Here is a 22,894-nt window from a genome sequence, read left to right on the forward strand (position 1 = left end):
TCCATCAATGCTGGCTAATTATTGTTGGATACTTAAGTGAGAAGCCTCAGACATTGAGTACAAACGAAAATCATCAACAAAACATTTTTAACTTAGTTGAACTGTTGTAAAGCGTCAGCACTGTTATGCAATTAGATGCATTATATTCAATAAAAAATTTTTTTTCTCCAAATTCCCATGTGATACAAGTAGTCGGAAATTGTATTTGTGTTCAGCTTCAAGTGGTCTATCATAAACAAAAAAAATTCTGAGGAAGCAACACTTCTGAAAAAATTTATTTCCAGTGTAATAAATTTACTTTGAACTTTGAGTAACTCTAAGTGCCTTTCAGTTATTCCTCCACCAGGGGTCTTCCCATTTTATTTTGAGATTTTATGATGACAGAAACTGGGGTAAAGCTCTTGCTAATATTTTATAGCCTTTGGATGTCTGAAAGCAATTACATTCAAAAAAGCTATTTTGAAAACATAGTGAACATCATAAAAATATAGTTTAAAGCTCTAGGCAGAGTCAGGGTGTTATCAGTTCTGAGTTCCAATAAACAGAGGTGAATGCATTGCGGTTGCTTGGGCTATAGTACAATCCATTGTGTGGAACAGATACCTGACTTTACTGAGGCAGACTTGAATATTATACAAGCCTTTCTACACTCTGGCTTGGACTTTTTCATTATAACTTGAGATATTAATGGAGGTGGAAAATGAAAACATCAGCAAAGAACTTAAATCATATCATTTCAATGGAAGGAGGATAACTGTTGAATTGACTGGAGGAAATGTATTCCAGAGGCTCTCATGTAGTGGTGTCCTCTATAACGAATGGTTTTTGATAAGTATTTTCAAACAAGTGTTTTATTTTCTCATCTATTTGGATTATTCTCACATTCTTACCTTTCTCTGTAGACTGAATGTGAATGACATCCAAGATACTTGTCAGAAGAATGCTGCTGCAGCTTTGTCAGTTGGGCGCAGAGACCTTGTTCAGGTACTGAACCTGTAAAAATATTCCACCTAATAAATGTGTTTCTACAAAAGAATTTCTACATAATTTCCATCTATCAATTTTAAGGTGAGTCATCTGCTGTTTCCCAGATTCATTCTATTTTCTTTCCGAAATACAATTGTCAAAGTCAAGATTATTGTCAATTGCACATGTATGTGCAGGTGTAATGAAAACCTTACTTACAGCAGCATCACATGTATCTTGCATCACAGAAGCAGTATTCACAAGAAAAACATAGAATCATCACAAATCTTGCAAACCTTTTACAAGAAAACTGGATTAGAACAAAAAAAAGGTGTCCTTTTAGTGCAAAGTAGTCATAATGTTGTAAACTGTAGTGATTTGGGTTGTGCCAGTTGGTTCAAGATCCAAATGAAGTATCTATATTAGAAAGTGGTGCTGTGGGATTTGAGGATTCTGTACCTCCTGTCTGATGGCAGCTGTGAAAAGATAGCATGGCCCAGGTGGTGGGGATCTTGGCCACTTTATTAGGTACATCTGTAACCATGATCGTTAATACAAATATCTAATCAGCCAATTGTGTGACAGTAACTCACTGCATAAAAACATGTAGGCATGGTCAAGAGATTCAATTAACAACACACAGCAAAGTTGCTGGTGAACGCAGCAGGCCAGGCAGCATCTTTAGGAAGAGGTACAGTCGATGTTTCAGGCCGAGACCCTTCGTCAGGACTTGGTCTCGGCCTGAAACGTCGACTGTACCTCTTCCTAGAGATGCTGCCTGGCCTGCTGCGTTCACCAGCAACTTTGATGTGTGTTGCTTGAGTTTCCAGCATCTGCAGAATTCCTGTTGTTTGTAAGAGATTCAGTTGTTGTTCTGACCAAAGAAATGTGACTTTAACCATGGAATGATTGTTGGTGCCAGTTTTGAGGATCTCAAAAACCATTGATCTCCTGGGATTTTTACACATAACCCTTTCTAGAATTTATAGAAAATGGTGCAAAGAACATTCTGTAATGCCCTTGTTAATGAGAGAGATCCGAGGAGAATTGCCAGACAGGTTCAAGCTGACAAAAGGCCAATTTGGCCACTGGTGTATGTTGCCTTCTTGAGGCAGTGCCTCTTATAGATAGTACCATGGGTGGAGAGGTATGTGCCCATGATGAATTTGACAGAGTAACTGTCCTTTGTAGCTTCTTACATCCTGTACATTTGAATTGCCGTACAGACTATGATGAAACTAGCTAGGATACCTTCAACAGTATATCTGTAGAAGTCTGTTAGAGTGTTTGATGACACACTGAACCTCCTTAATGTCCTAGGAAAGGAAAGATGCTGGCATTCTTTCCTTATGATCGCATCAGGACAGATTATCCAATGTGGCATTGCCCAGGAATTATAGCTGCTGACCCTCTCCACCACTAATCCCTCAATGTAGACTGGAGCATGTTCACTTTCCCCCTTCCTGAAGTCAGCAATCATTTCTTTAGTTTTGCTTATACTGTTTTTGAGGCACCACTCAATTAGGTGACCGATCTTGCTCCATCCGATACGTTGACTCTTCACCACCTGTGATTCGTCTGAATTTGTCAGCAAATTTGAAGATGTCATTGAAACTGTGCTTAGCCGCACAGTCATGTGTATAAGAACATAAGAAATAGGAGCAGGAGTAGGCCATCTGGCCTGTCGAGCCATTTTCCCATAACCCTTAATTCCCCTACTATGCAAACATTTATCCAAGGTTGTCTTAAATATATTTACAGAGTGCTTCATTGGGCAGAGAATTCCACAGATTCACCGCCCTCTGGGAAAAGCAGTTCCTCCTCATCTCCGTCCTAAGGTAGAACGGTAATACAGTACTTAAGGCGTGGGGGAGGTCAAATCAACATTCATCAAAATCACCAGAGCTGCTTCTGGAGGCTGACAGCAGGATTGCTTTTCCCACCCACAAGACACTTCAATCTGGTTCCTTTCAGAATATCACAACTACGTAGCGTAGCAACTGGCCTGGTGCTGTTAAAGAGCCAGCGACCCAGGTTCATGTGCTGCCACTGTCTGTAAGGAGCTTACACGCTCTCCCCGTGACCACGTGGGTTTCCTCCGGGTGCTCTGGTTTCCTCCCACATTACAAAGGTGTGTAGGTCAGTGAGTCAATTGGCCACATGGGTCCAACTGGGCGGTATGGTTCATATAGAGAACAGAGCAGGGGCTAAGCACGCAGCTTTAAGGTGCACATGTGTTGATGGTCAGCAAGGAGGAGAGTTTATTACCATTCCTACTGATTGAAGTCTTCTGATGAGGAAGTTGAGTATCTAGTTGCAATGGGAGGTACAGAGAACTAGATCTTGAAGCTTGATGAGCTTGGGTGGGATGATTATGCTGCATGTGGAGGTGCAGTTGATGAACAGCAGTCTGACATACACGTTTCTGTTCCTCAAATAGTGCAGGGAAGAGTGAAGAGCCAGAGAAGTTGCACCTGCTGTTGATTTATTGTGGTGGTAGTAAATGGGAGCAGATCCAGGTCATCTCTGAGGCAGATGATTCATGCCATAACAAATCCCTCAAGTCATTTCATTGTGAGTTGGAGTCGGGGCTCCTCCGGAGCACTGGAGGCAGTGTGGCGTGGCGTCCATGCTGGAGTTGGTGCTGTTTCCAAGTGTTTGCTCAGCAGAAGGCAAGCTGTATTGTGCTTGACTGCAGACTGCGGCAACAGTCATGGACTCAGAGACTTGGACTATATATTTTTTGTGTGACTGTACTTTACTGTTATATATACTTGCTATCTTGTATGTCCTATATATCCCTTGTGCTCTGTAAGACTGTTGGTACTGTGTTTTGTAACTTGGCCCCGGAATAATGCTGTTTGGCTGTATTCATGGATATTTATGTACAAACTTGAACGTGAACTTGATCATGGTTGATGTAAGTGCCACTGGACGATAGTCACTGAGGCAATTCACACGTTCTTGAGCACCGGTACAATGGATGTCTTTTTGAAGCAGGTGGGAAGTGAGAGGTTGAATATGTTTGAAAGTACTTCAGCCAGTTGGTCCACACAAATCTTTAGTACTCGACCAGTCTGGACCAGGTAACTTTCTTGGATTAATCCTCTTGAAGGATGCCCAGGTGTCTGCCTCAGAGACTGAAATTAGTGTTGGAGTATTTTCATCTGGACATGTGCCGACTTGTGTGGATGTGTCACAGTTCTTCCTATCAAAACGTGTCAAAAAGGCATTGAGTTCATCTATGAGTGATCGGTCATTTGTGCTTACGCTACGCAATCTTGCCTTGAAGGAAGTAAGAGTTAAAAAGTACACGTGGACTAAGATGTTAACTGTCCTGTGCTATCACCAGTGGGATCATCAGTTGATCTGCCACCTGACTTCAGGAGTTTCAGCCCGCTTATGATCAAGACTCCCTCGAGGTGGTGGGCCAGCAGTGCTAAAGCACCACCTCCCACTGGTGAGCTTAAAAACTTGGCATCTGCCTTTATCAGAGTTGTTGGTCACTTCCATCCAACAGATAGTCTGCTCTTCAGGTGTCTATGCAACTACTGAAGGGTTTGCAAGATATGTATACACTGCCTGACTATCTGCCCCTCTGGACATACTTGGTCCACACCCACGCTGATCCTTTCTCTGCTGCCTCAGCTACAGCCCGCTGGTTGACTTGATCTCTCTTCTAGTGAAGCCAAGGTCACGCAACCACTTCTGGAAAGTGAACGCAATAAACCCACGGTAGCCTACTTTGAATGGATAGCATGAGACTTTCTACCCTCTGTCTCTGCACTCTGATCTTAATTCTGCATACTTGGTTAACTTGCGCTCATGGGCTTCATCAATGTTGTCTTCCCAAGGGACTGTGAGTATTGTGCAAGCCCTGCACAGCTGTGGAGCATCCATTAATATATAACATTAGTGATCGACCAATGCACTGACACCTCTTTTAACCAGTAACTAAATATATGCAATGTATCTGCCTTCAGTCTGAAGTAGAAACACTCTGCCATTTCACTGTCACTGCCTGTGATTTTGTACAGCTTGTCACTGAACTGTTCTGTTTTTAATCTGGCTATGTTCAAGTGCCTGTAGCTCTGAGAACTTGGCCTCAATACCTCTTTGTGCAATTGGATTCTGAATTTCCTCACTTGTAGACCCCAGTTAGTTCAAATTGGCAAAAACACCTTCATAGTCACCATCAGCACCGGTGCACTACAGGGTTGTGTGCATAGCCCCTTGCTCTACTTGCTTTACATCTGTGACTCTGTGGCTAAGTACAGCTCCAACACCATATTCAAGTTTGCTGATAACACAACTGTTGTGGGCATATCAAATGTGGTGATGAAACAGCATACGGGAAGGAGATTAAAAACTTGGCTGAGTGGTGTCTAGAACAATAACCTCTCACTCAATGCCAACAAGACTAAGAAACTGATTGTAGACTTCAGGAGAGAAAACCAGAGGTCTATGAGTCAGTATTCATCGGAGGATCAGAGCTAGAGAAGGTTAGCAACTTTAAATTCCTTGGTGTTGCTGTTACAGAAGACCTGTCCTGGACCCAGCATGTAAATGCAATTGCGAAGAAAGCACGACAGCACCTCTAGTTCCTTAGGAGTCTGTGGAGATGTGGTATGTCATCAAAAACTTTTACAACCTTCTATAGATGTGTAGGGAGAGGGTATTGATTGGCTGCATCATGGCCTGGTATGGAAACACCAATGCCTTTGAATGGAAAATCCTACAAAAGATAGTGGATTTGCTGTCATAGGAAAATAGCTTTCATCATCAGAGATCCTCGCCACCCAGGCCATGCTCTTTTCTCACTACTACCATCAGGTAGAAGTACAAGTGCCTCAGGACTAGCACCACCAGGTTCAGGAACAGTTACTGCCCCTCATCCATCAGGCTCTTGAACAAAAGAGGCTAACTATACTCATTTGCCCACCCATTGAGATGTTCCCACCAATGATCTCACTTTAAGGATTCTTCATCTTGTTATTTCATGTTCTTGTTATTTATTGCTTTCTATTTATATTTGCATTTGCACGTTGTTGTTTTCTGGTTGATCTTTCTTTGATCCTACCATAGTTAGTACTCTATAGGTTTGCTGAGTATGCCGGCAGAAAAAATGAATCTCAGGGTTGTATGTGGTGACATATATGTACTCTGATAATAAAATTTACTTTGTACTTTGAACTTTTCATTCTTAGGAAATTTGTGTAACAATAATTTATATACGATGAATGTAATTGTTCCATTTTTTGTCTCATGACCAATTAGGTTCGCATTGAGACCTGAGTCATCAATTCTTTATCCAATTTTTCCTCTTTTTTTCTTTACTCAAACTAGACCCATTCTAAATCATTTTACAAACAAGAGAAAATCTGCAGATGATGGAAATCCAAGCAACGCACACAAAATGCTGGAGGAACTCAGCAGGCCAGACAGCATCTATGGAAAAGAGTACAGTCGACGTTCCGAGTCGAGACCCTTCAGCAATTCCTGCTGAGTTCCTCCAGCATTTTGTGTGTGTTGCCTAAATCATTTTATGATGTTTTGACCTCTCTCAGGTATTTGGCTGCTCAAATTCAGTCTCTTCAAGCTTCATACTCTTTTGCCATCCTAGCTTTAACTACTTCTCAGAGAAATTTCTACCCTCCCTGTGCTCTCAGGCATACTTTGAAGGGCAGAGCAATGGGAGATATTCATCAAGGGGATGTGAGGGTTTAGATTCCAGAAATATGAGGAAAGGAACCTAAAATTCTTAAATTAGCCAAAGGAAAGGAAATTTATCACTGATGCTGAAATCCCAGCATTGCAGAGAGCCTAGAGGAATATAGGAGTGAAATTAAATTTAGCAGGGGAAAGAGGGTGTTGGTAAGATTAAGGGAAACCTGAAAACTTTTTATAAAAATATAAGCTGAAACAGGGCTATAATGGAAAGAGTTGGAACCAAAAGAGTAATCAAGGAAGAGTACAGGTCTACTTTTACACATGTAGGGAGCAATAAACATTGCCTTTAAGGATGAAGAGTGATAAGTAAGGAAGATATTAAACAGCCTAAAATTTCTTAAAATGGATAAATTGTCAGGCTAACTTGAAATATATTCCAGATTCTTGAAACAGAAGATGCCCTGATTATTTTTGAATGCTTTTTGGGGGATAGGTATAGTGCTGTAGCACTGGAAGATTACTGACCGCAAATCCTTGTTTTAAAAGGGAGAAAGGGCTACATGAAGTAATCACAGACCACGTAATGGTAATGTTCAAATGACTGGAATGATGTCTGAGTAATAAAATAAATTCCCATTTAGAAAAGCACAGTTTAATCAAGGACAGTCATCATGGATTTCTTAAGGAAAGATCTTGGGTTGAAATGTTTGAAGAGATTGAAGGAAGATCAATGAAGATTGTATAGTTGATGTCATCTACATGTGTAGCTGTAAATTTCCTGTGTAGCTGTAAATTTCCTGTGTACCACTTCTCATTCAAACATGCATATTTCTAAACTACCTTATGGACACTCTCCTCCTCATCTCTAATCTGTCTGACCCTACAGTGCTGTAATTTAAAGATAGAAAATACGGGAACTGGTAGTTCAGGGAGTACTTAAGACCATAATACCATAAGATATAGGAGGAAAAATTAGGCCATTTGGCCCATCGAGTTTGCTCTGTCATTTCATCTTGTCTGATCAAATATTCCTCTCTGCCCTAATCTCCTGTCTTCTCCCCGTATCCCTTCATGCCCTGACCAGTCAAGAATCTGTCAACCTCTGCCCTAAATATACATGAAGATGTGGCCTCCAAAACTGCCTATGGCAAACAATTCCACAGATTCACTACTGTCTGACAGAAGAAATTGTTCCTCATCTCTGCTCTAAAGGGACGCCCTCTATTCTGTGGCTGTGTCCTCTGGTCTTAGACTTACCCACCATAGGAAACATCTTCTCCACATCCACCCTGTCAAGGCTTTACACCATTCAATAGGTTTCAGTTGGGTCACCTTTCATACGTCTGAATAGTGAATACAGGCCCAGAGCCATTCAATCCTGTAATCATTTTCATGAATCTCCTTTGAACCCTCTCCAGTTTCAGCACATCTTTTAACATGTGAGTGGATTGGGAAAATCAGGTCGGCACTGGATCTCAAGAGAGAGAATTTGTAGAATGTCTATGAGACGGCTTTTTAGAACAGCTTGTTGTTGAGCCCACTAGGGGATCGGCTGTACTGGATTGAGTTTGTGTAATGAACCAGAGTTGATTAGAGAGATTGAGGTGAAGGAACCCTGAGGAAGCAGTGATCATAACATGATTGAGTTCGCTGTGAAATTTGAGAAAGAGAAGCCAAAATCCAATGTGTCGGTATTTCAGTGGAGTAAAGGAAATCACAGTGGCATGAGAGAGGAACTGGCCAAAGTTGACTGGAAAGGGACACTAGCGGGAAGGACGGCAGAGCAGCAGTGGCTGGAGTTTATGCAAGAAGTGAGGAAGGTGCAAGACAGATATATTCCAAAAGAGAAGAAATTTTTGAAGGGAAAAAGGATGCAACCGTGGCTGACAAGAGAAGTCAAAGCCAAAGTTAAAGCAAACGAGAGGGCATTCAAGGAAGCAAAAATTAGTGGGAAGACAGAGGATTGGGAAGTTTTTAAAAGCTTACAAAAGGTCATTAAGAAAGCTAAGAAGGTCATTAAGAGGGAAAAGATGAACTATGAAAGGAAGCTAGCAAATAATATCAAAGAGGATACTAAAAGCTTTTTCAAGTATATAAAGAGTAAAAGACAGCTGAGAGTAGATATAGGACCGATAGAAAATGATGCTGGAGAAATTGTAATGGGAGATAAGGAGATGGTGGAGGAACTGAACGAGTATTTTGCATCAGTCTTCACTGAGGAAGACATCAGCACTCAAGGGTGTCAGGGAAGAGAAGTGTGCACAGTCAAAATTATGACAGAGAAAGTACTCAGGAAGTTAAATAGTCTAAGGGTAGATAAATCTCCCGGGCCAGATGGAATGCACCCTTGTGTTCTGAAGGAAGTAGCTGTGGAGATTGCGGAGGCATTAGCAATGATACATTAGGCAATGACCTTTCAAAAGTCAATAGATTCTGGCATGGTTCTGGAGGACTGGAAGATTGCAAATGTCACTCCGCTATTTAAGAAGGGGGCAAAGAAGCAAAAAGGAAATTATAGACCTGTTAGCTTGACATCGGTGGTCGGGAAGTTGTTGGAGTCGATTGTCAAGGATGAGGTTACGGAGTATCTGGAGGCATATGACAAGATAGGCAGAACTCAGCATGGTTTCCTTAAAGGAAAATCCTGCCTGACAAACCTATTGCAATTTTTTGAGGAAATTACAAGTAGGCTAGACAAGGGAGATGCAGTGGATGTTGTACATTTGGATTTTCAGAAGGCCTTTGACAAGGTGCCACACATGAGGCTGCTAAACAAGATAAGAGCCCATGGAATTACGGAAAAGTTACGTATGTGGTTAGAGCGTTGGCTGATTGGCAGGAAACAGAGAGTGGGAATAAAGGGATCCCATTCTGTTTAGCTGCCGGTTACCAGTGGTGTTCTGCAAGGGTCCGTGTTGGGGCCACTTCTTTTTACGTTGTACATCAACGATTTGGATTATGGAATAGATGGCTTTGTGGCTAAGTTTGCTGATGATACAAAGATAGGTGGAGGGGCCGGCAGTGCTGAGGAAACAGAGAGTCTGCAGAGAGGCATGGATAGATTGGGAGAATGGGCAAAGAAGTGGCAAATGAAATACAATGTTGGAAAGTATGATTATGCACATTGGTAGAAGAAATAAACTGGCAGACCATTATTTAAAAGGGGAGAGAATTCAAAGTTCTGAGATGTAACGGGACTTGGGAGTCCTTGTGCAGGATATCCTTAAGGTTAACCTCCAGGTTGAGTCAGTGGTGAAGAAGGCAAATGCAATGTTGGCATTCATTCCTAGAGGAATAGAGTATAGGAGCAGGGATGTGATGTTGAAGCTCTATAAGGCACTGGTAAGACCTCACTTGGAGTACTGTGTGCAGTTTTATTTAAGAAAGGATGTGCTGACGTTGGAGAGGGTACAGAGTGGATTCACTAGAATGATTCCGGGAATGAGAGGGTTAACATATGAGGAACGTTTGACCGCTCTTGTACTGTACTCCTTGGAGTTTAGAAGAATGAGGGGAGACCTCATAGAAACCTTTCAAATGTTGAAAGGCATGGACAGAGTGGATGTGGCAAAGTTGTTTCCCATGGTGGGGGAGTCCAGTACGAGAGGATGTGACTTAAGGATTGAAGGGCGCCCATTCAGAATGGAGATGCGAAGAAATTTTTTTAGCCAGAGGGTGGTGACTTTTTTTCTTTTTCAATCTTTTTATTAGTTTCATAAAAATATAAACATAACATGGTAGTAGTACAAAGATATTGGGAATACATTGTTATAATTAACATGAGTGATTATAAAGCCAGATGACATTTAAATGATAAAACTTCCAATCATATAGGATACAAATGAATAATATCAAACAAAGAAAAATATCTAAAAAAAATTTTAAAAATCATGAAAAAGGAAAAAAAAAATAACCCCCCCCCAAAAAAAACTAATCTAAACAGAATTAATCAACTAAACTGAAAAAAAAAGACCTGGGCTGTTTTAACATTGTAAAAAATGGGAGAAAAGAAAAACCTTAGTGTCGACGACTCCGTTCCTCTCAACCAACGTTACAGAGAAGTAAAATAAGTTTGGAAATGGTCAAATTACATCATATGAAAATGCTGAATAAATGGCCTCCAAGTCTTTTCGAATTTAATGGAGGGGTCATAAATAACACTTCTAATTTTTTCCAGATTTAAACACAACATAGTTTGTGAAAACCAATGAAATATGGTAGGAGGATTAATCTCTTTCCAATTCAGCAAAATGGATCTTCTAGCCATTAAAGTAAGAAATGCAATCATCCAACGAGCTAAAAGAGGTTAAATGATTTGATTCTATCTTTGGTAACCCAAAAATAGCAGTAATTGGGTGAGGTTGTAAGAGGATGGTGAATCTGTGGAATTTGTTGCCACGGGCGGCAGTGGAGGTCAAGTCATTGGATATATTTAAGGCAGAGATTGATAGGTATCTAAGTAGCCAGGGTATCAAAGGTTATGGTGAGAAGGCAGGGGAGTGGGACTAAATGGATCAGCTCATGATAAAATGGTGGAGCAGACTCGATGTGCTGAATGGCCGACTTCTGCTCTTTTGTCTTATGGTCTTAAGATAAGGGGTCAAAAATTGCTCACAATACGCCGTATCAGTGCTTTATAAAGTCACAACATTACATCCTTGCTTATATATTCCAGTCCTCTTGAAATGAATGCTAACATCGCATTTGCCTTTCTCACCGCAGACTCAACCTGTAAATTAACCTTTAGGGAATCCAACACAGGCAGCCCCAAGTCCCCTTGCACCTCAGTTTTTGTATTTTCTCTCCAGTTAGAAAATAGTCAGCTCTTTCATTTCTTCTACCAAAGTGCATGACCATATACTTCCCGTCACCGTTTTCCATCTATTACTTCTTTGCCCATTCTCCTAATCTGTCTTGTCTTTTTGTAGCCTCTCTACTTCCTCAAAACTACCTGTCTCTCCACCTATCTTCATATCCTGCAAACTTTGCAACATTGCCATCAACTCCATCATCCAAATCATTGACATATAACATAAAAAGAATCCGTCCCAACACAGACCACTGTGGAGCACCACTAGTCACTGGCAGCCAACCAGAAAAGGCTCCCTTTATTTCCATTCTTTTCCTCCTGCCAATCAGCCACTGCTTTATCCATGCTAGAATCTTTCCTGTAATACTATGTGCTTGTAGCTTGTTAAGCAGCCTCATGTGTGGCACCTTGTCAAAAACCTTCTGAAAATTCCAGAACATAACATCAACCGATTCTCCTTTGTCTATCCTGTTTGTTATTTCTTCAAACAATTCCAACAGATTTGTCAGGCAAAAGTTTTCCTTGAGGAAACAATGCTGACTACGGCCTATTTTATTGTGTGCCTACAAGTACCCTGAGACTTAATCCTTAATGATCAACTCCAACATTTTTCGAACCACTGAGGTCAGACTAACTGGCCTATAGTTTCCTTTCTTCTACTTGTCTTTCTTCTAGAAGAGTGGAGTGACATTTGCAATTCTCCAGTCTTCTAATTTCCCCCGGAATCAATAAAGTATGACTATGACTATTCTAAAACCATTCCAGGATCGAGTGATTCTTGAAAGGTCATTTCTAATGTCTCAGAAGCTCTTCACCCATCTCTTTCATAACCTTGGGATGTACACCATCTGGTCCAGGTGACTTATCTGCCTTCAAACCTTTCAGTTTCCCAAGAACCTTCTCTCTAGTAATGGTAACCTCACACTTCATGACCCCTGACACCTGATACCTGGAACTTCCAGCATACTGCTAGTGTCTTACACAGTGAAGACTGATGTGAAACACTTATTCAGATTGTCTGCCATTTCCTTAGCCCCATTACTACCTCTCCAGCATTGTTTTCCAGCGGACTGATATCCACTCTCGTCTTACTTTTACGTTTAATGTATCTGAAGAAATTTTTGGCATCCTCTTTAATATTGTTGGCTAATACTTTCATACTCCATCTTTACCTTCTTGATGACTTTTTTAGTTGCCTTCTGTTGGTTTTTAAAGGCTTCCCAATCATCTTAACTTCCTATTATTTTTTTCTGTATTATATGCTCTCTCTTTGACTTTGACTTCTCTTGTTACCACAGTTGTGTTATCTTTCCTTTAGAATACTTCTTCCTCTTTGGGATGTATATATCCTGTGCCTTCTGAATTGCTTCCAGAGCTTCCAGCCATTGCTTCTCGGTCGTCATCCTTGCCAGTGTTCTTTTCCTGTAAATTCTGGCCATCTCCTCTCTCATGTCTCTGTAATTCCCTCTGTTCCACTGTAATACTGATACATCTGACTTTAGCTTCTCTTTCTCAAATTTCAGGGTGAATTTGATCATGTTATGAACACTTTCCCCTAAGGGTTCTTTTACCTTAAGCTGTCTAATCAATTCTGGTTCATTGCACAACACCCATTCCAGAATAGCTGATCCCCTAGTAGGTTCAGCCACGATCTGCTCTAAAAAGCCATCTCATAGGCACACTAGAAATTCCCTCTCTTGGAATCCAGCACCAACCAGATTTTCCTCATCTACCTGCATATTGAAATCCTCCCTGTCTATTGTGACATTGCCCTTTTGGCATGCATTTTCAATCACTTGTTGTAATTTGTAGACCACATCCTTACCACTGTTTTGGGGGTCTGTATACAACTTCCATCAGGGTTTTTGTTTACACTTGTGGAGAAATAGATATAGTTCAGGTTCATGACATTTTCAATAAAACTGAGAAAAGCTAGCAAACTCCCTGTGGTGCAGAGAAGAGGTGAAATAGAGAAAGGAATAGTACAGTACCTCTTAATGTTTAATGCATTCGTTTCTAGGATGGGATTTGAACTTGTGATTTTCCGGTGGAAGCAAGCAACGTCAATAGATTGTTGAACATTCACAGAATCAATAGTGGTGTTAGCGAAGGGAAGTGGCACTGAGGTAAAAGTTGATCGTTCTAATGGTGGAGCAAGCATACACTTGAATGGTTAGCATCCATTGCTGTCTGTTATGTTCTTATATTCCAGTTGAGCCAAGGTTGAAGTTTACTCTCCGAAACTAAAATCCGTGGCACGGACTTTGACTTATTCTGTTCTGAATTTCTATTTGTAGAGTTGCCTTGAGGTTTCATCCTGCATCCTGGGTTTTTTAAAATTCATCAGACTGTTGGGTAATCTCAGTCTTTGTTTTGATCTGAGATTTTCATTCTAGTTTTTCATTTTTTTAAACTGCAGGCACAACAGTGTAAGGTCTATAATCTACAAACCATTGACATAAGGTTCCTGTCAGAGAAAATGATTAATTTTTAAATTCAGTTCAACCAGCTGATGAGCCAACTAATCTTGGTTAAACTATGCAGTAGATGCCAGTATGTAACTGCTATTTCCTGATCCCTTGCTAGCTTCCTAATTTCATTCTTCATTTTCTTCTATTCTAGGTATGGTCTTTAGCTGCTGTTGCCACAGACTCCTTCCTTAGTCCACATCCAGATCCTGATGTAGAGACACCATGGGCACGGCATCCATTTGGCAGGCAGCTCCTTGAGTCGCTGTGAGAATGAGTTTGGTATCTAATAAAGTAATGGCAAAATTGGCAAGTGTTCAGAGACTTAAAATCACCTGAAGCATGATTGCATTCAGTCACTAAGCAGGAAGGCTATGTGAGAAATCCTTTTGAAACTATAATAAATGCAGGAAAAATCAAAAACCATATTTTTCGGGAACATTATGAATAAAGCATACTGCTTCTGTGTAATTTTTCAACTATTTATTCATTTGCATCTGAAAATTAGGTATCTTTGGCAAAGCCAGGATTGTTGTCCATCCCTCATTTCTCTCAAGAACAGAGTGGCTTTCTGGAACAGATGCAGTCTCAGTGGTGAGGAGCTGCAGTTATGCAGGAAGACAGCATATTATTGCCTTAATTCATAAAGCTCTTTGAAAATTAGGTTTTAATTGACCTGCATTTAGTATTGTCCTATACGTAGCTCATGCATCCTTACTGTTTAATGAAGCTGGTCTCAGGTAATTTAAGATGTACTGAATACATAGATCTGAGTGCTTGTGCAGTGCTTTTTAATGTCTTGTCCTGATTCACAGAAAGAAAACCTGTACTTATACAGACCCTTTTGCATTCACAGGACATCATAAGAAGATTTGTTACTAATTCAGTGCTTCTGCAGCTTTATCATTATTGTCAGTGAGAAAGTATAATCTGTGCATTATCAAGTTGCTGATTGCGGGCACCCATAGTATTATCACAAGCTGGTGAAATAGCTTCCAGCAAACTGAAATATATTTTTGCTTTGGTTTTCACTGCACCCTTCCTTCAGAAGCTGGTGACTTGGAATGGGGTGCCATTTCCTCAGTTGAAGAAGCTCTGTGAATCTAGATTATGATTGTTTCTTGAACACGGATGTGAATCCATGAAGACCGTAACTGATGTCTGCATCTCTGCAGTGCACAGAAGGGGCAGTGGATGTTGCCTTTTATTTATAGTCAGATATGTTATTGATCCACTGGTGAACCTAGCACCTTTAGCATTAAATCTGATACCTCCTGGTATGTTTAGCTTGGTACCATGCAGTGCATTTGCTCCTTGAGCAATTTGAAAAGAGCGGGATAGAGAAGGAAGATGAAATTTTAACTTCCTATTTAAAATCATCCTAATTATTATAATTTTTAATTTGTGTCAAAGTCTGGTGATTTAAAACAATCAAATTCAACATGTGTACGTCAGGCTTGGTCAGGTAAATGCTTTAATAGTGTACAGGTGTCCCCTGCTTTTCGAACGTTCGCTTTACGAAACCTCAGTGTTACGAAAGACCTACATTAGTTACCTATTTTCACTAACAGAAGGTGTTTACACTGTTACGAAGAAAGGCAGCGCGTGCCCCGAGCAGCCGCTCCTCCCCCGGATTCGGAATGACATTCTAGCCGGAATTGCTTAAACACGTGAGCAGCCGTTTGCAAGATAAGTCCTAAGGTATCGGAAAAGCCTAAAAGAGCTCGTAAGGGTGTTACACTTAGCGTAAAACTAGACATAATTAAGCGTTTCGATCGTGGTGAACAAAGTAAGGACAAAGTGCGTTTGGCTTGTGGAAGCTGACGAACATGATGTTGGAAGAGGTTTTGGCATCCCATGACCAAGAACTGATAGATGAAGAGCTGATGCAATTGGAAGAGGGAAGGATAACAGTCGAAACCGAATTCAGTAGCGAAAGTGAAGTTGTCCAGGAACTGAACGTGAAACGACTGCGTGAGATTTTCGCTGCAATTACGACTTTAATTTTGAAAGGGTATGTGGGTTTAGGGCATACGCTATTTGCAAGATGGTTTGAGTGCTTACGAAGAACTGTATGATAGAAAAATACGCGAGGCTAAGCAGTCAAGCAAGCCTTCCACATCAGCCACAGCAGACGACAAACCTCGACCTTCGACATCGAGGCGGGCAGTCATAGGAGAAGATGAGCTGCCTGCCCTAATGGAAACAGATGACGATGAAATGACACCTCGGTGTCCCACCACCCCAACCCCCAGGCCGCGGACATATACCGATTCGCGGAGAATGCAACGGTAGTCTGGAGGCACACAGCACATCTTTAAGAAAAAAGCCAAAATAAACATGCTAATTAATTAGGTGCTGCCCGGCACATAATTGTCAGCCCAGATCAGAGACGATTGACTATTGCGTCGCCTCTGATCTGGGCCGACATTTACATGCTGGGCGGCACCTAATTACACTAATTAGCTTGTTTACTTCGGCTTTTTTCTTAAAGATGTGCTGTGTGCCTCCCGGCCACCACTGTACCCCTGCATGCTTCGCGGATCGGTATCAGTCGGCGGCCTGGAGGGTGAGGGCCACTGCACCACCCAATCTCCGATGACTCAGTCTAACACAATCTTGGTTAAACTATGCAGTGTGCCCAATTCCTGTAAGTGATACTACACTGTACAGACATTATTTCTACTTTATATAGACGGTGTATTTTTACATGTTATTTGGTATGGTTTGGCAGCTTCATAACTTAAGGGTTACTGGAGAGAGAGTTTTTGCCAACGGCGCTTGCGTGAGATTTTCTGCCGAGAGTGCTTGCGTGAGATTTTCGCTACGGAAAACAGTGCCGAACTGTTTCATAGGAACGCTCTACCTTCGGATGGCGTGGGAAACCTGTAAAGTGACTGAGTATATCTCAAGTTTTAAATGGTAGGGTGAGCTAAATGTGGTAAGTGCACATCTTCATTGTACTTAATCATAGAACTTATCCAGCCAGTCAGGGAAGCATTAAGCAGTGGCTGTTTATCAGTACTAAGTAATTTTTAAGTATAGTTTTCCTTCTTGCCGTCATTTATTGATGTGTTTTTTTTCCACAGCCTGACCCACTACAGCATGATACACGACGTTCAGACTCTAGCGATGCTATGCTGTGTATTTGAGGCCCAGTCCAGGCCTCCGGACTGCTATGGCAGCATGGGCACACAACTGTACCAACGCAATTCTATCTCCACTCCCTTTCTACATTGTGTAAGCATATATTTACTGTGTTCATGTCTGGAATCTGTTCCACTTAAAGCTTTGACTTTTAGTCATACTGTACAGATATAATTAGTTAAAATTGAGGTCGGTCTTGCAGGCCGATCTCTAGTAGTCACAGTATTGTAGGCAAGAATACTTCGAGATGAAATTCTCATGAAAACTGCATGTGCTGATGGCAAGAACAAGATTCTGATGTGTTGTGCATTGTCCTTCCTTTGGTTACTGAACTGCTTTTAATAAATTGCCTGGAGCCTGATCAATTTGTATAAGCAGACACTTGGCCGTTGAAGTGATAGCAGATTGCTCTACATTGAGCAGTTCCTCCCACACTAAGGATCCCGTTTTTGTGTGATCACCAATCCCGTTCACTAGAGCAGAATTGGGTTGGTGTTAAGTTTGTACCTGCCTGGGGCATGATAGGCATAGAACTCTTTGGGTTAGACTGGGAGCACTAAACAACTGATTTTTTGATTAATGATAAAAGGAGCTTAAAGATACAAAATCTGTTTACTTGTAGCATTGAGTAAGTTACTTCTGTGTTCATCTGTAACACATGTTGAACACAATTTCATGTTTTCTGAATGTTATCTGTGGCTTGAATTCTGGTTCTCAATTGCAAATTTTCAGTGAGCATTTTATAAGCTAATAGTGTCAGTGTTTCTTTACCCTGCTCTATAGACTGTTCTAAGAATCTTTTTTTTTTTTACCTCAGTCAGGCTATGCTTCTTCAGGTTCCTATTCAAGCACATCTGAAACTATTGTTGGGTCCACCGGATGGAACATAGGTAAGATTTTTCTGTAAGATATTTGAGAAGGAATGGAACAGCAGTTGGCGTATTTGTAAAGATTGTCCACCTGAGAGGTTCCTTAGTAATTGGAAAAGGGTGCTCAGGAAGCCATTAGGAACAAGATTGAATCAATACTAAGAATTTTCTGCAGTGATATTAATAATTAAATAAATTAAAGCACTTCACTCAGTATTTCTATCACTGTATATTCTCCAGAAATGCCCCTCTATCCAATTGTATATCACAGTGCAATATCTACAAATCTATTTCTGTCTTGTAGAGTATCAGTAACATTTTACAACATACTATCCTATACTCTAGCATACAATTGAATAATTTGTACTACACCCCATTCTAGGTACAGTATATCCATTTAATTTCCCAAAATATCAAATCAAATTTACTTATGCAATCATACATAGATACAGCCAAATGAAACAGCGTTCCTCTGGGGCCAAGGTGCAAAACATACAGAGCATGTTCAAAATAACAAGCAAAAATAAAACATATTCATGAAAAAAACATATATAGTCCAAGACCCTGAGCAACATGTCCCGCAAGTCTCCCAGTGGTGCTCAGACTGTCATTCCAGCGTTTCCTCACCTGAAGTTCAGCGCAGGCAAGCCCATGGTTTGAAGCCTAGACCTTGTTAAAACTGAGGCTACACAGCTTTCACATCATCTGTCCTGCCACCAAGTAGGGCACTCCGATGCCTTCGAGTAGCAGGCAACAACATGGCCAGCACCCGGGTCAGCTCCTCCACCATCCGCGGCTGTCTTCCTCTGCAACAGGCCAGCCGGCTCCATGATTGGCACTAATCCAGCTACTGCAATCAATGAGTAGCTCACTGATGGGGTAGTTCGAAAGGTGGTGATAACCTGGCGTGAGGGGCAATATCAGTACTACAGGACTGCTTTGAAAACACAAAGTGGAGAATACTCAGGGTGGCTGCTACCTATGGCAACCAAATTAACGTCGAGGAATATGTGGATTCTGTGACCAGTTACATAAAGAAGTGTACTGAGGATGTTACCATCACGAAGCACATGTGGGTGAGGGCCAAATGAGAAGCTGTGGCTTACTGTAGAGGTCCGTACTCAGCTGAGGGATCGTGATGCTGACTATAGATTGGGGGATGTGACAGCTTTCAGGGAAGCAAGAACTATGCTTTTCTCACTCCATCAGGAAGGCAAAAACAGGAGTATTATCAGAGAATATACAGCCACTTCTACGATACCAGAGACACGAGGCACATATGGCCGGGAATTCAGAGGATTACACGCTACAAGTCTACTCTGCATATCAGCAACCAGGATTCCTCACTTCCCGACAGGCTGAATGTCTTTTATGGCTGGTTTGATGCGCAGAACAAAGCGCTGGTAAGGAAGGCATCGCTCCCCCCGGGAGAGCAGATACCCCATCAGGCTGAAGCCAAGGTGAAGAAGACCCTGGCCAGAGTCAACCCATGCTAAGCTGCGAGGCCCAATAATATACCAGGTCGAGTTCTGAAAGACTACGCAGCCCTGCTAACTGAGGTGCTGACAGATATATTCAACATCTCTCTGGGCAGTTCATTGCCCCCTCAGTTTTCCATTATTCCAGTACCAAAGGGTGCGACAATAACCTGCCTAAATGACTATTGTCCAGTGGCATTAACACTAGATTAGATTAGATTATGAGGACACTCAGTCCTCATTTATTGTCATTTAGAAATGCATGCATTAAAAAATGATGCATTGTTCCTCCAGAAAGATATCACAGAAACACAGGACAAACCAAGACTAAAACTGACAAAACCACATAATTATAACATATAATTACAACAGTGCAAAGCAATACCGTAATTTGATAAAGAGCAGACCATGGGCATGGTAAAAAAAAAGTCTCAAGTCCCGATAGTCCCATCATCTCACGCAGACGGTAGAAGGGAGAAACTGTCCCCACCATGAACCTCCAGCGCTGCAAACTTGCTGATGCATTGGAAGCACCCAACTGCAGCCGACTCTGAGTCCATCCGAAAACTTCAAACCTCTGATACCGAGCACCATCTCTGCCAAGTGCTTCAACCCTGCCTCGGCCGCCGAGTAACAAGCAAAGCCGAGGACTCGGGGCCTTCCCCTCCGGAGATTCTGGATCACACAGTAGCAGCGGCAGCGAAACAGGCATTTCAGAAGTTTCACCAGATGTTCCTCCATGCTCTCACGTCTGTCTCCATCAAATCAGGATTGTGCACGGCACCCTACTTGACAGATAGCAGATTCACCGGAGTGGCCGCTGCAAGCTGCGACGCGCCACCATCTTCTCCTCCTCAAATAACATCAACCATTATGAAATGCTTTGAGCGGCTGGTCATGGACCACATTAAAGTCTTACTTCCAGCTACATTGGACTCTTCCCAGTTTGCTTATTTTCTCAAATCGATCCACTTGCGATGCAATAGCCTTTGCCCTCCACTCTGTCCTGTCCCACCTGGAAAATGGAGCTGTTTATAGACTTCAGTTCGGTGTTTAACACCATCATACGCCAGAAATAGTGGGGAAACTGTCCTTGCTGGGCGTCAACATCTCCCTCTGCTACAGGATCCTGGATTTCTTAACAGAAAAGCCACAGGCTGAAGGAAATCGTTCCAAGGTCAAGCAGAGCCTGTGGGCAACACTAGTGGTCCCAGTAGCCAAGGTGGATGTGTCTGACAGTATCTGTGGTGATTTTAGTCATAGTCGTAGTCATACTTTATAGATCCCGGGGGAAATTTGGTTTTCGTTTAAAGTCACCAACCCAGTACTGGAAGTAGATCAATGCTCTCTGCTAGGATAGAGGATATCTTTGCAAACTTTCTGGAGAGAAACACTTCAGCAAAGTGGACTTAGCTGAGGTCTACTTACAGATGGAGGTGGAAGAAGAGTTCACTCACAAAGGGCTTTATTGCCATAATAGGCTTATTTTCAGAGTAGCACCTGCACCTGCACTCTGGCAGAAAGCTGTGGACCAGGTGCTGTGAGGCTACCAAAGCACTCTGTTACTGCACGGTATCATTGTTACCAGTCGGGATGACAAAGAACATCTCCAAAATCTCAAGGCAGTATTAAAAAGATTTGAAGATTATGGGCTCAGAGCATGATGCGGCCAGTGCAAATGGTGGTCACGTCATTGATGCACAAGCATTACACAGGTCTGCTGAAAAAAATCAAGCAGTGGTGGATGCCTCAAGGCCAAAGAACATGTCACACAATTTGTCAATTACTCTAACAGGTTTCTGCCAAACCTGGGTACAGTGCTCTGTCCCTTAAACTGACTACTGTTGATTGGGAGGAAATGGCAATGGATAAAGCAGTGTGAGGTGGCTTTCCTAAATGCAAAGGGAATGGTGACGCCCGACACTGTACTCACACATGTCGTTCATTGAAGCTTGCCTGTGATGTCTCATCTTATCGTATAGCTACAGATATATAACCATATAACAATTACAGCACGGAAACAGGCCATCTCGGCCCTTCTAGTCCGTGCCGAACTCTTACTCTCACCTAGTCCCACCGACCTGCACTCAACCCATAACCCTCCATTCCTTTCCTGTCCATATATCTATCCAATTTAACCTTAAACGACACGTGTTATGATATGAGTGATCCCATAGCCTTTGCATGATATTCCTTTACCGCTGCCGAGAAAACTTATGCATAGATTGACAGAGAAGCCTTAAGCCTGGATTGGCGCGTAAAACAGTTCAATCAGTACCTGTATGGGAGAGAGTTTACCCTCATTACTGATTATCAACCTCTAGTGTCCATTTCCAATCTACAGAAGAGTGTTTCACTACCAGCAGCAGCACAAATCCAGAAATGGACTGTTTCTTGGAGGACATAATTATAAGATCAAATTTAAGAGGATACCTAATCATGGAAATGCTGATAGATTGTCACATTAACCCTTGGTAAAGGAAATCCCTGAAAAATTTACAAAAGAGGACACTCCTTATAATGTGTTCTCCCCAATGCAAATCAAAGTCTCACTATTACAGCAGAGGTGTTCCAAAGGGAAACCACTAAAGACCCTACACTATACTTTGGGTGTACATGGCAACCCACAATGGCTGGAACATGTAGCAGTAGGTCCAGCTTCCCCATTTTTACCAGTGCTGGGATAAATTTGCCCTTGATGGTGGTTGCCTTATATGGGGATTGAAAGTTGTTAAGTTTTTATCATCCAAGCTGAGAGCTAAAATGTTGGAGGAGCTTCATGCCGGTCGTCTAGGTGTGGTCAAAGTGAATGTGTTGGCTTGAAGCTTTGTCTGGTGGCCTCAGATAGATCAGCAAATCGAACACCTCGCCATGCACTGTTCAGGATGCCAGCACATTCAGAAGATGCCAAGAGCAGGCCTGGGAATGGCCTTCATTGCCCTGGCAGAGGATTCATGTGAATTTTGCTGGACCATTCATGGGCACAAATTTCTCGGTAATGGTTGATACTGGTACAAAGTGACCAGAAGTGGTCCCAATAGCCTCTACTACAGCCTCGCGCACTGTTAATGTCTCTTCTCAAGGACAGCTGTTCTAGAACACTTAGTTGGTGACAATAGACCACAGTTTGTTATGGAACAGTTTTAGTTATTCCTGAAAAGGAATGGAATAAGACCTATAACATCTGCACTGTACCACCCAGCTACAAATGTCTTGGGAGAAAGGTTTGTCCAGAGTCTAAAGGATGCACTAGAGCAATGTTAGTAGAACACACCACACTGACACTGAATCAGAAGCTCACCAACTTCCTCCTTGCACATCGCAATGCCGCACACTTCACAACTAACAAATTACCAGCTTTGCTGTTGCTGGGTTGTCCCTTGCTCTCAGTTGAGGAGAGCAGAATCAATTGTTAGGGAAGAAAGGTGTCCAGAGCTGTCAGCACCACTTACTGTCCCAGAGTCAACTACAACCACCACAGAGGAG

The 22,894-nt window shown here is 41.9% G+C and overlaps 1 protein-coding gene across 5 annotated transcripts in view; it reads left to right on the forward strand.

The window, feature by feature from the left end:
* Positions 1 to 22,894, forward strand: part of wdr59 (WD repeat domain 59) — a 90,852-nt gene that overhangs the window by 53,324 nt on the left and 14,634 nt on the right. For 4 of the 5 annotated variants that reach the window (XM_072279344.1, XM_072279339.1, XM_072279340.1 and 1 more), the window contains 4 exons: positions 903 to 984; positions 14,069 to 14,181; positions 17,004 to 17,154; positions 17,879 to 17,951. In XM_072279344.1, coding sequence (XP_072135445.1) covers positions 903 to 984; positions 14,069 to 14,181; positions 17,004 to 17,154; positions 17,879 to 17,951 — 419 coding nt within the window. Of the gene's footprint in view, positions 1 to 902; positions 985 to 3,406; positions 3,481 to 14,068; positions 14,182 to 17,003; positions 17,155 to 17,878; positions 17,952 to 22,894 lie in introns of those variants that run through there. The other variant, XM_072279343.1, reaches the window with a different exon arrangement.

This window comes from Mobula birostris, chromosome 15 (genome assembly GCF_030028105.1).
Source record: "Mobula birostris isolate sMobBir1 chromosome 15, sMobBir1.hap1, whole genome shotgun sequence".
NCBI classification, from domain to species: Eukaryota; Metazoa; Chordata; class Chondrichthyes; order Myliobatiformes; family Myliobatidae; genus Mobula; species Mobula birostris.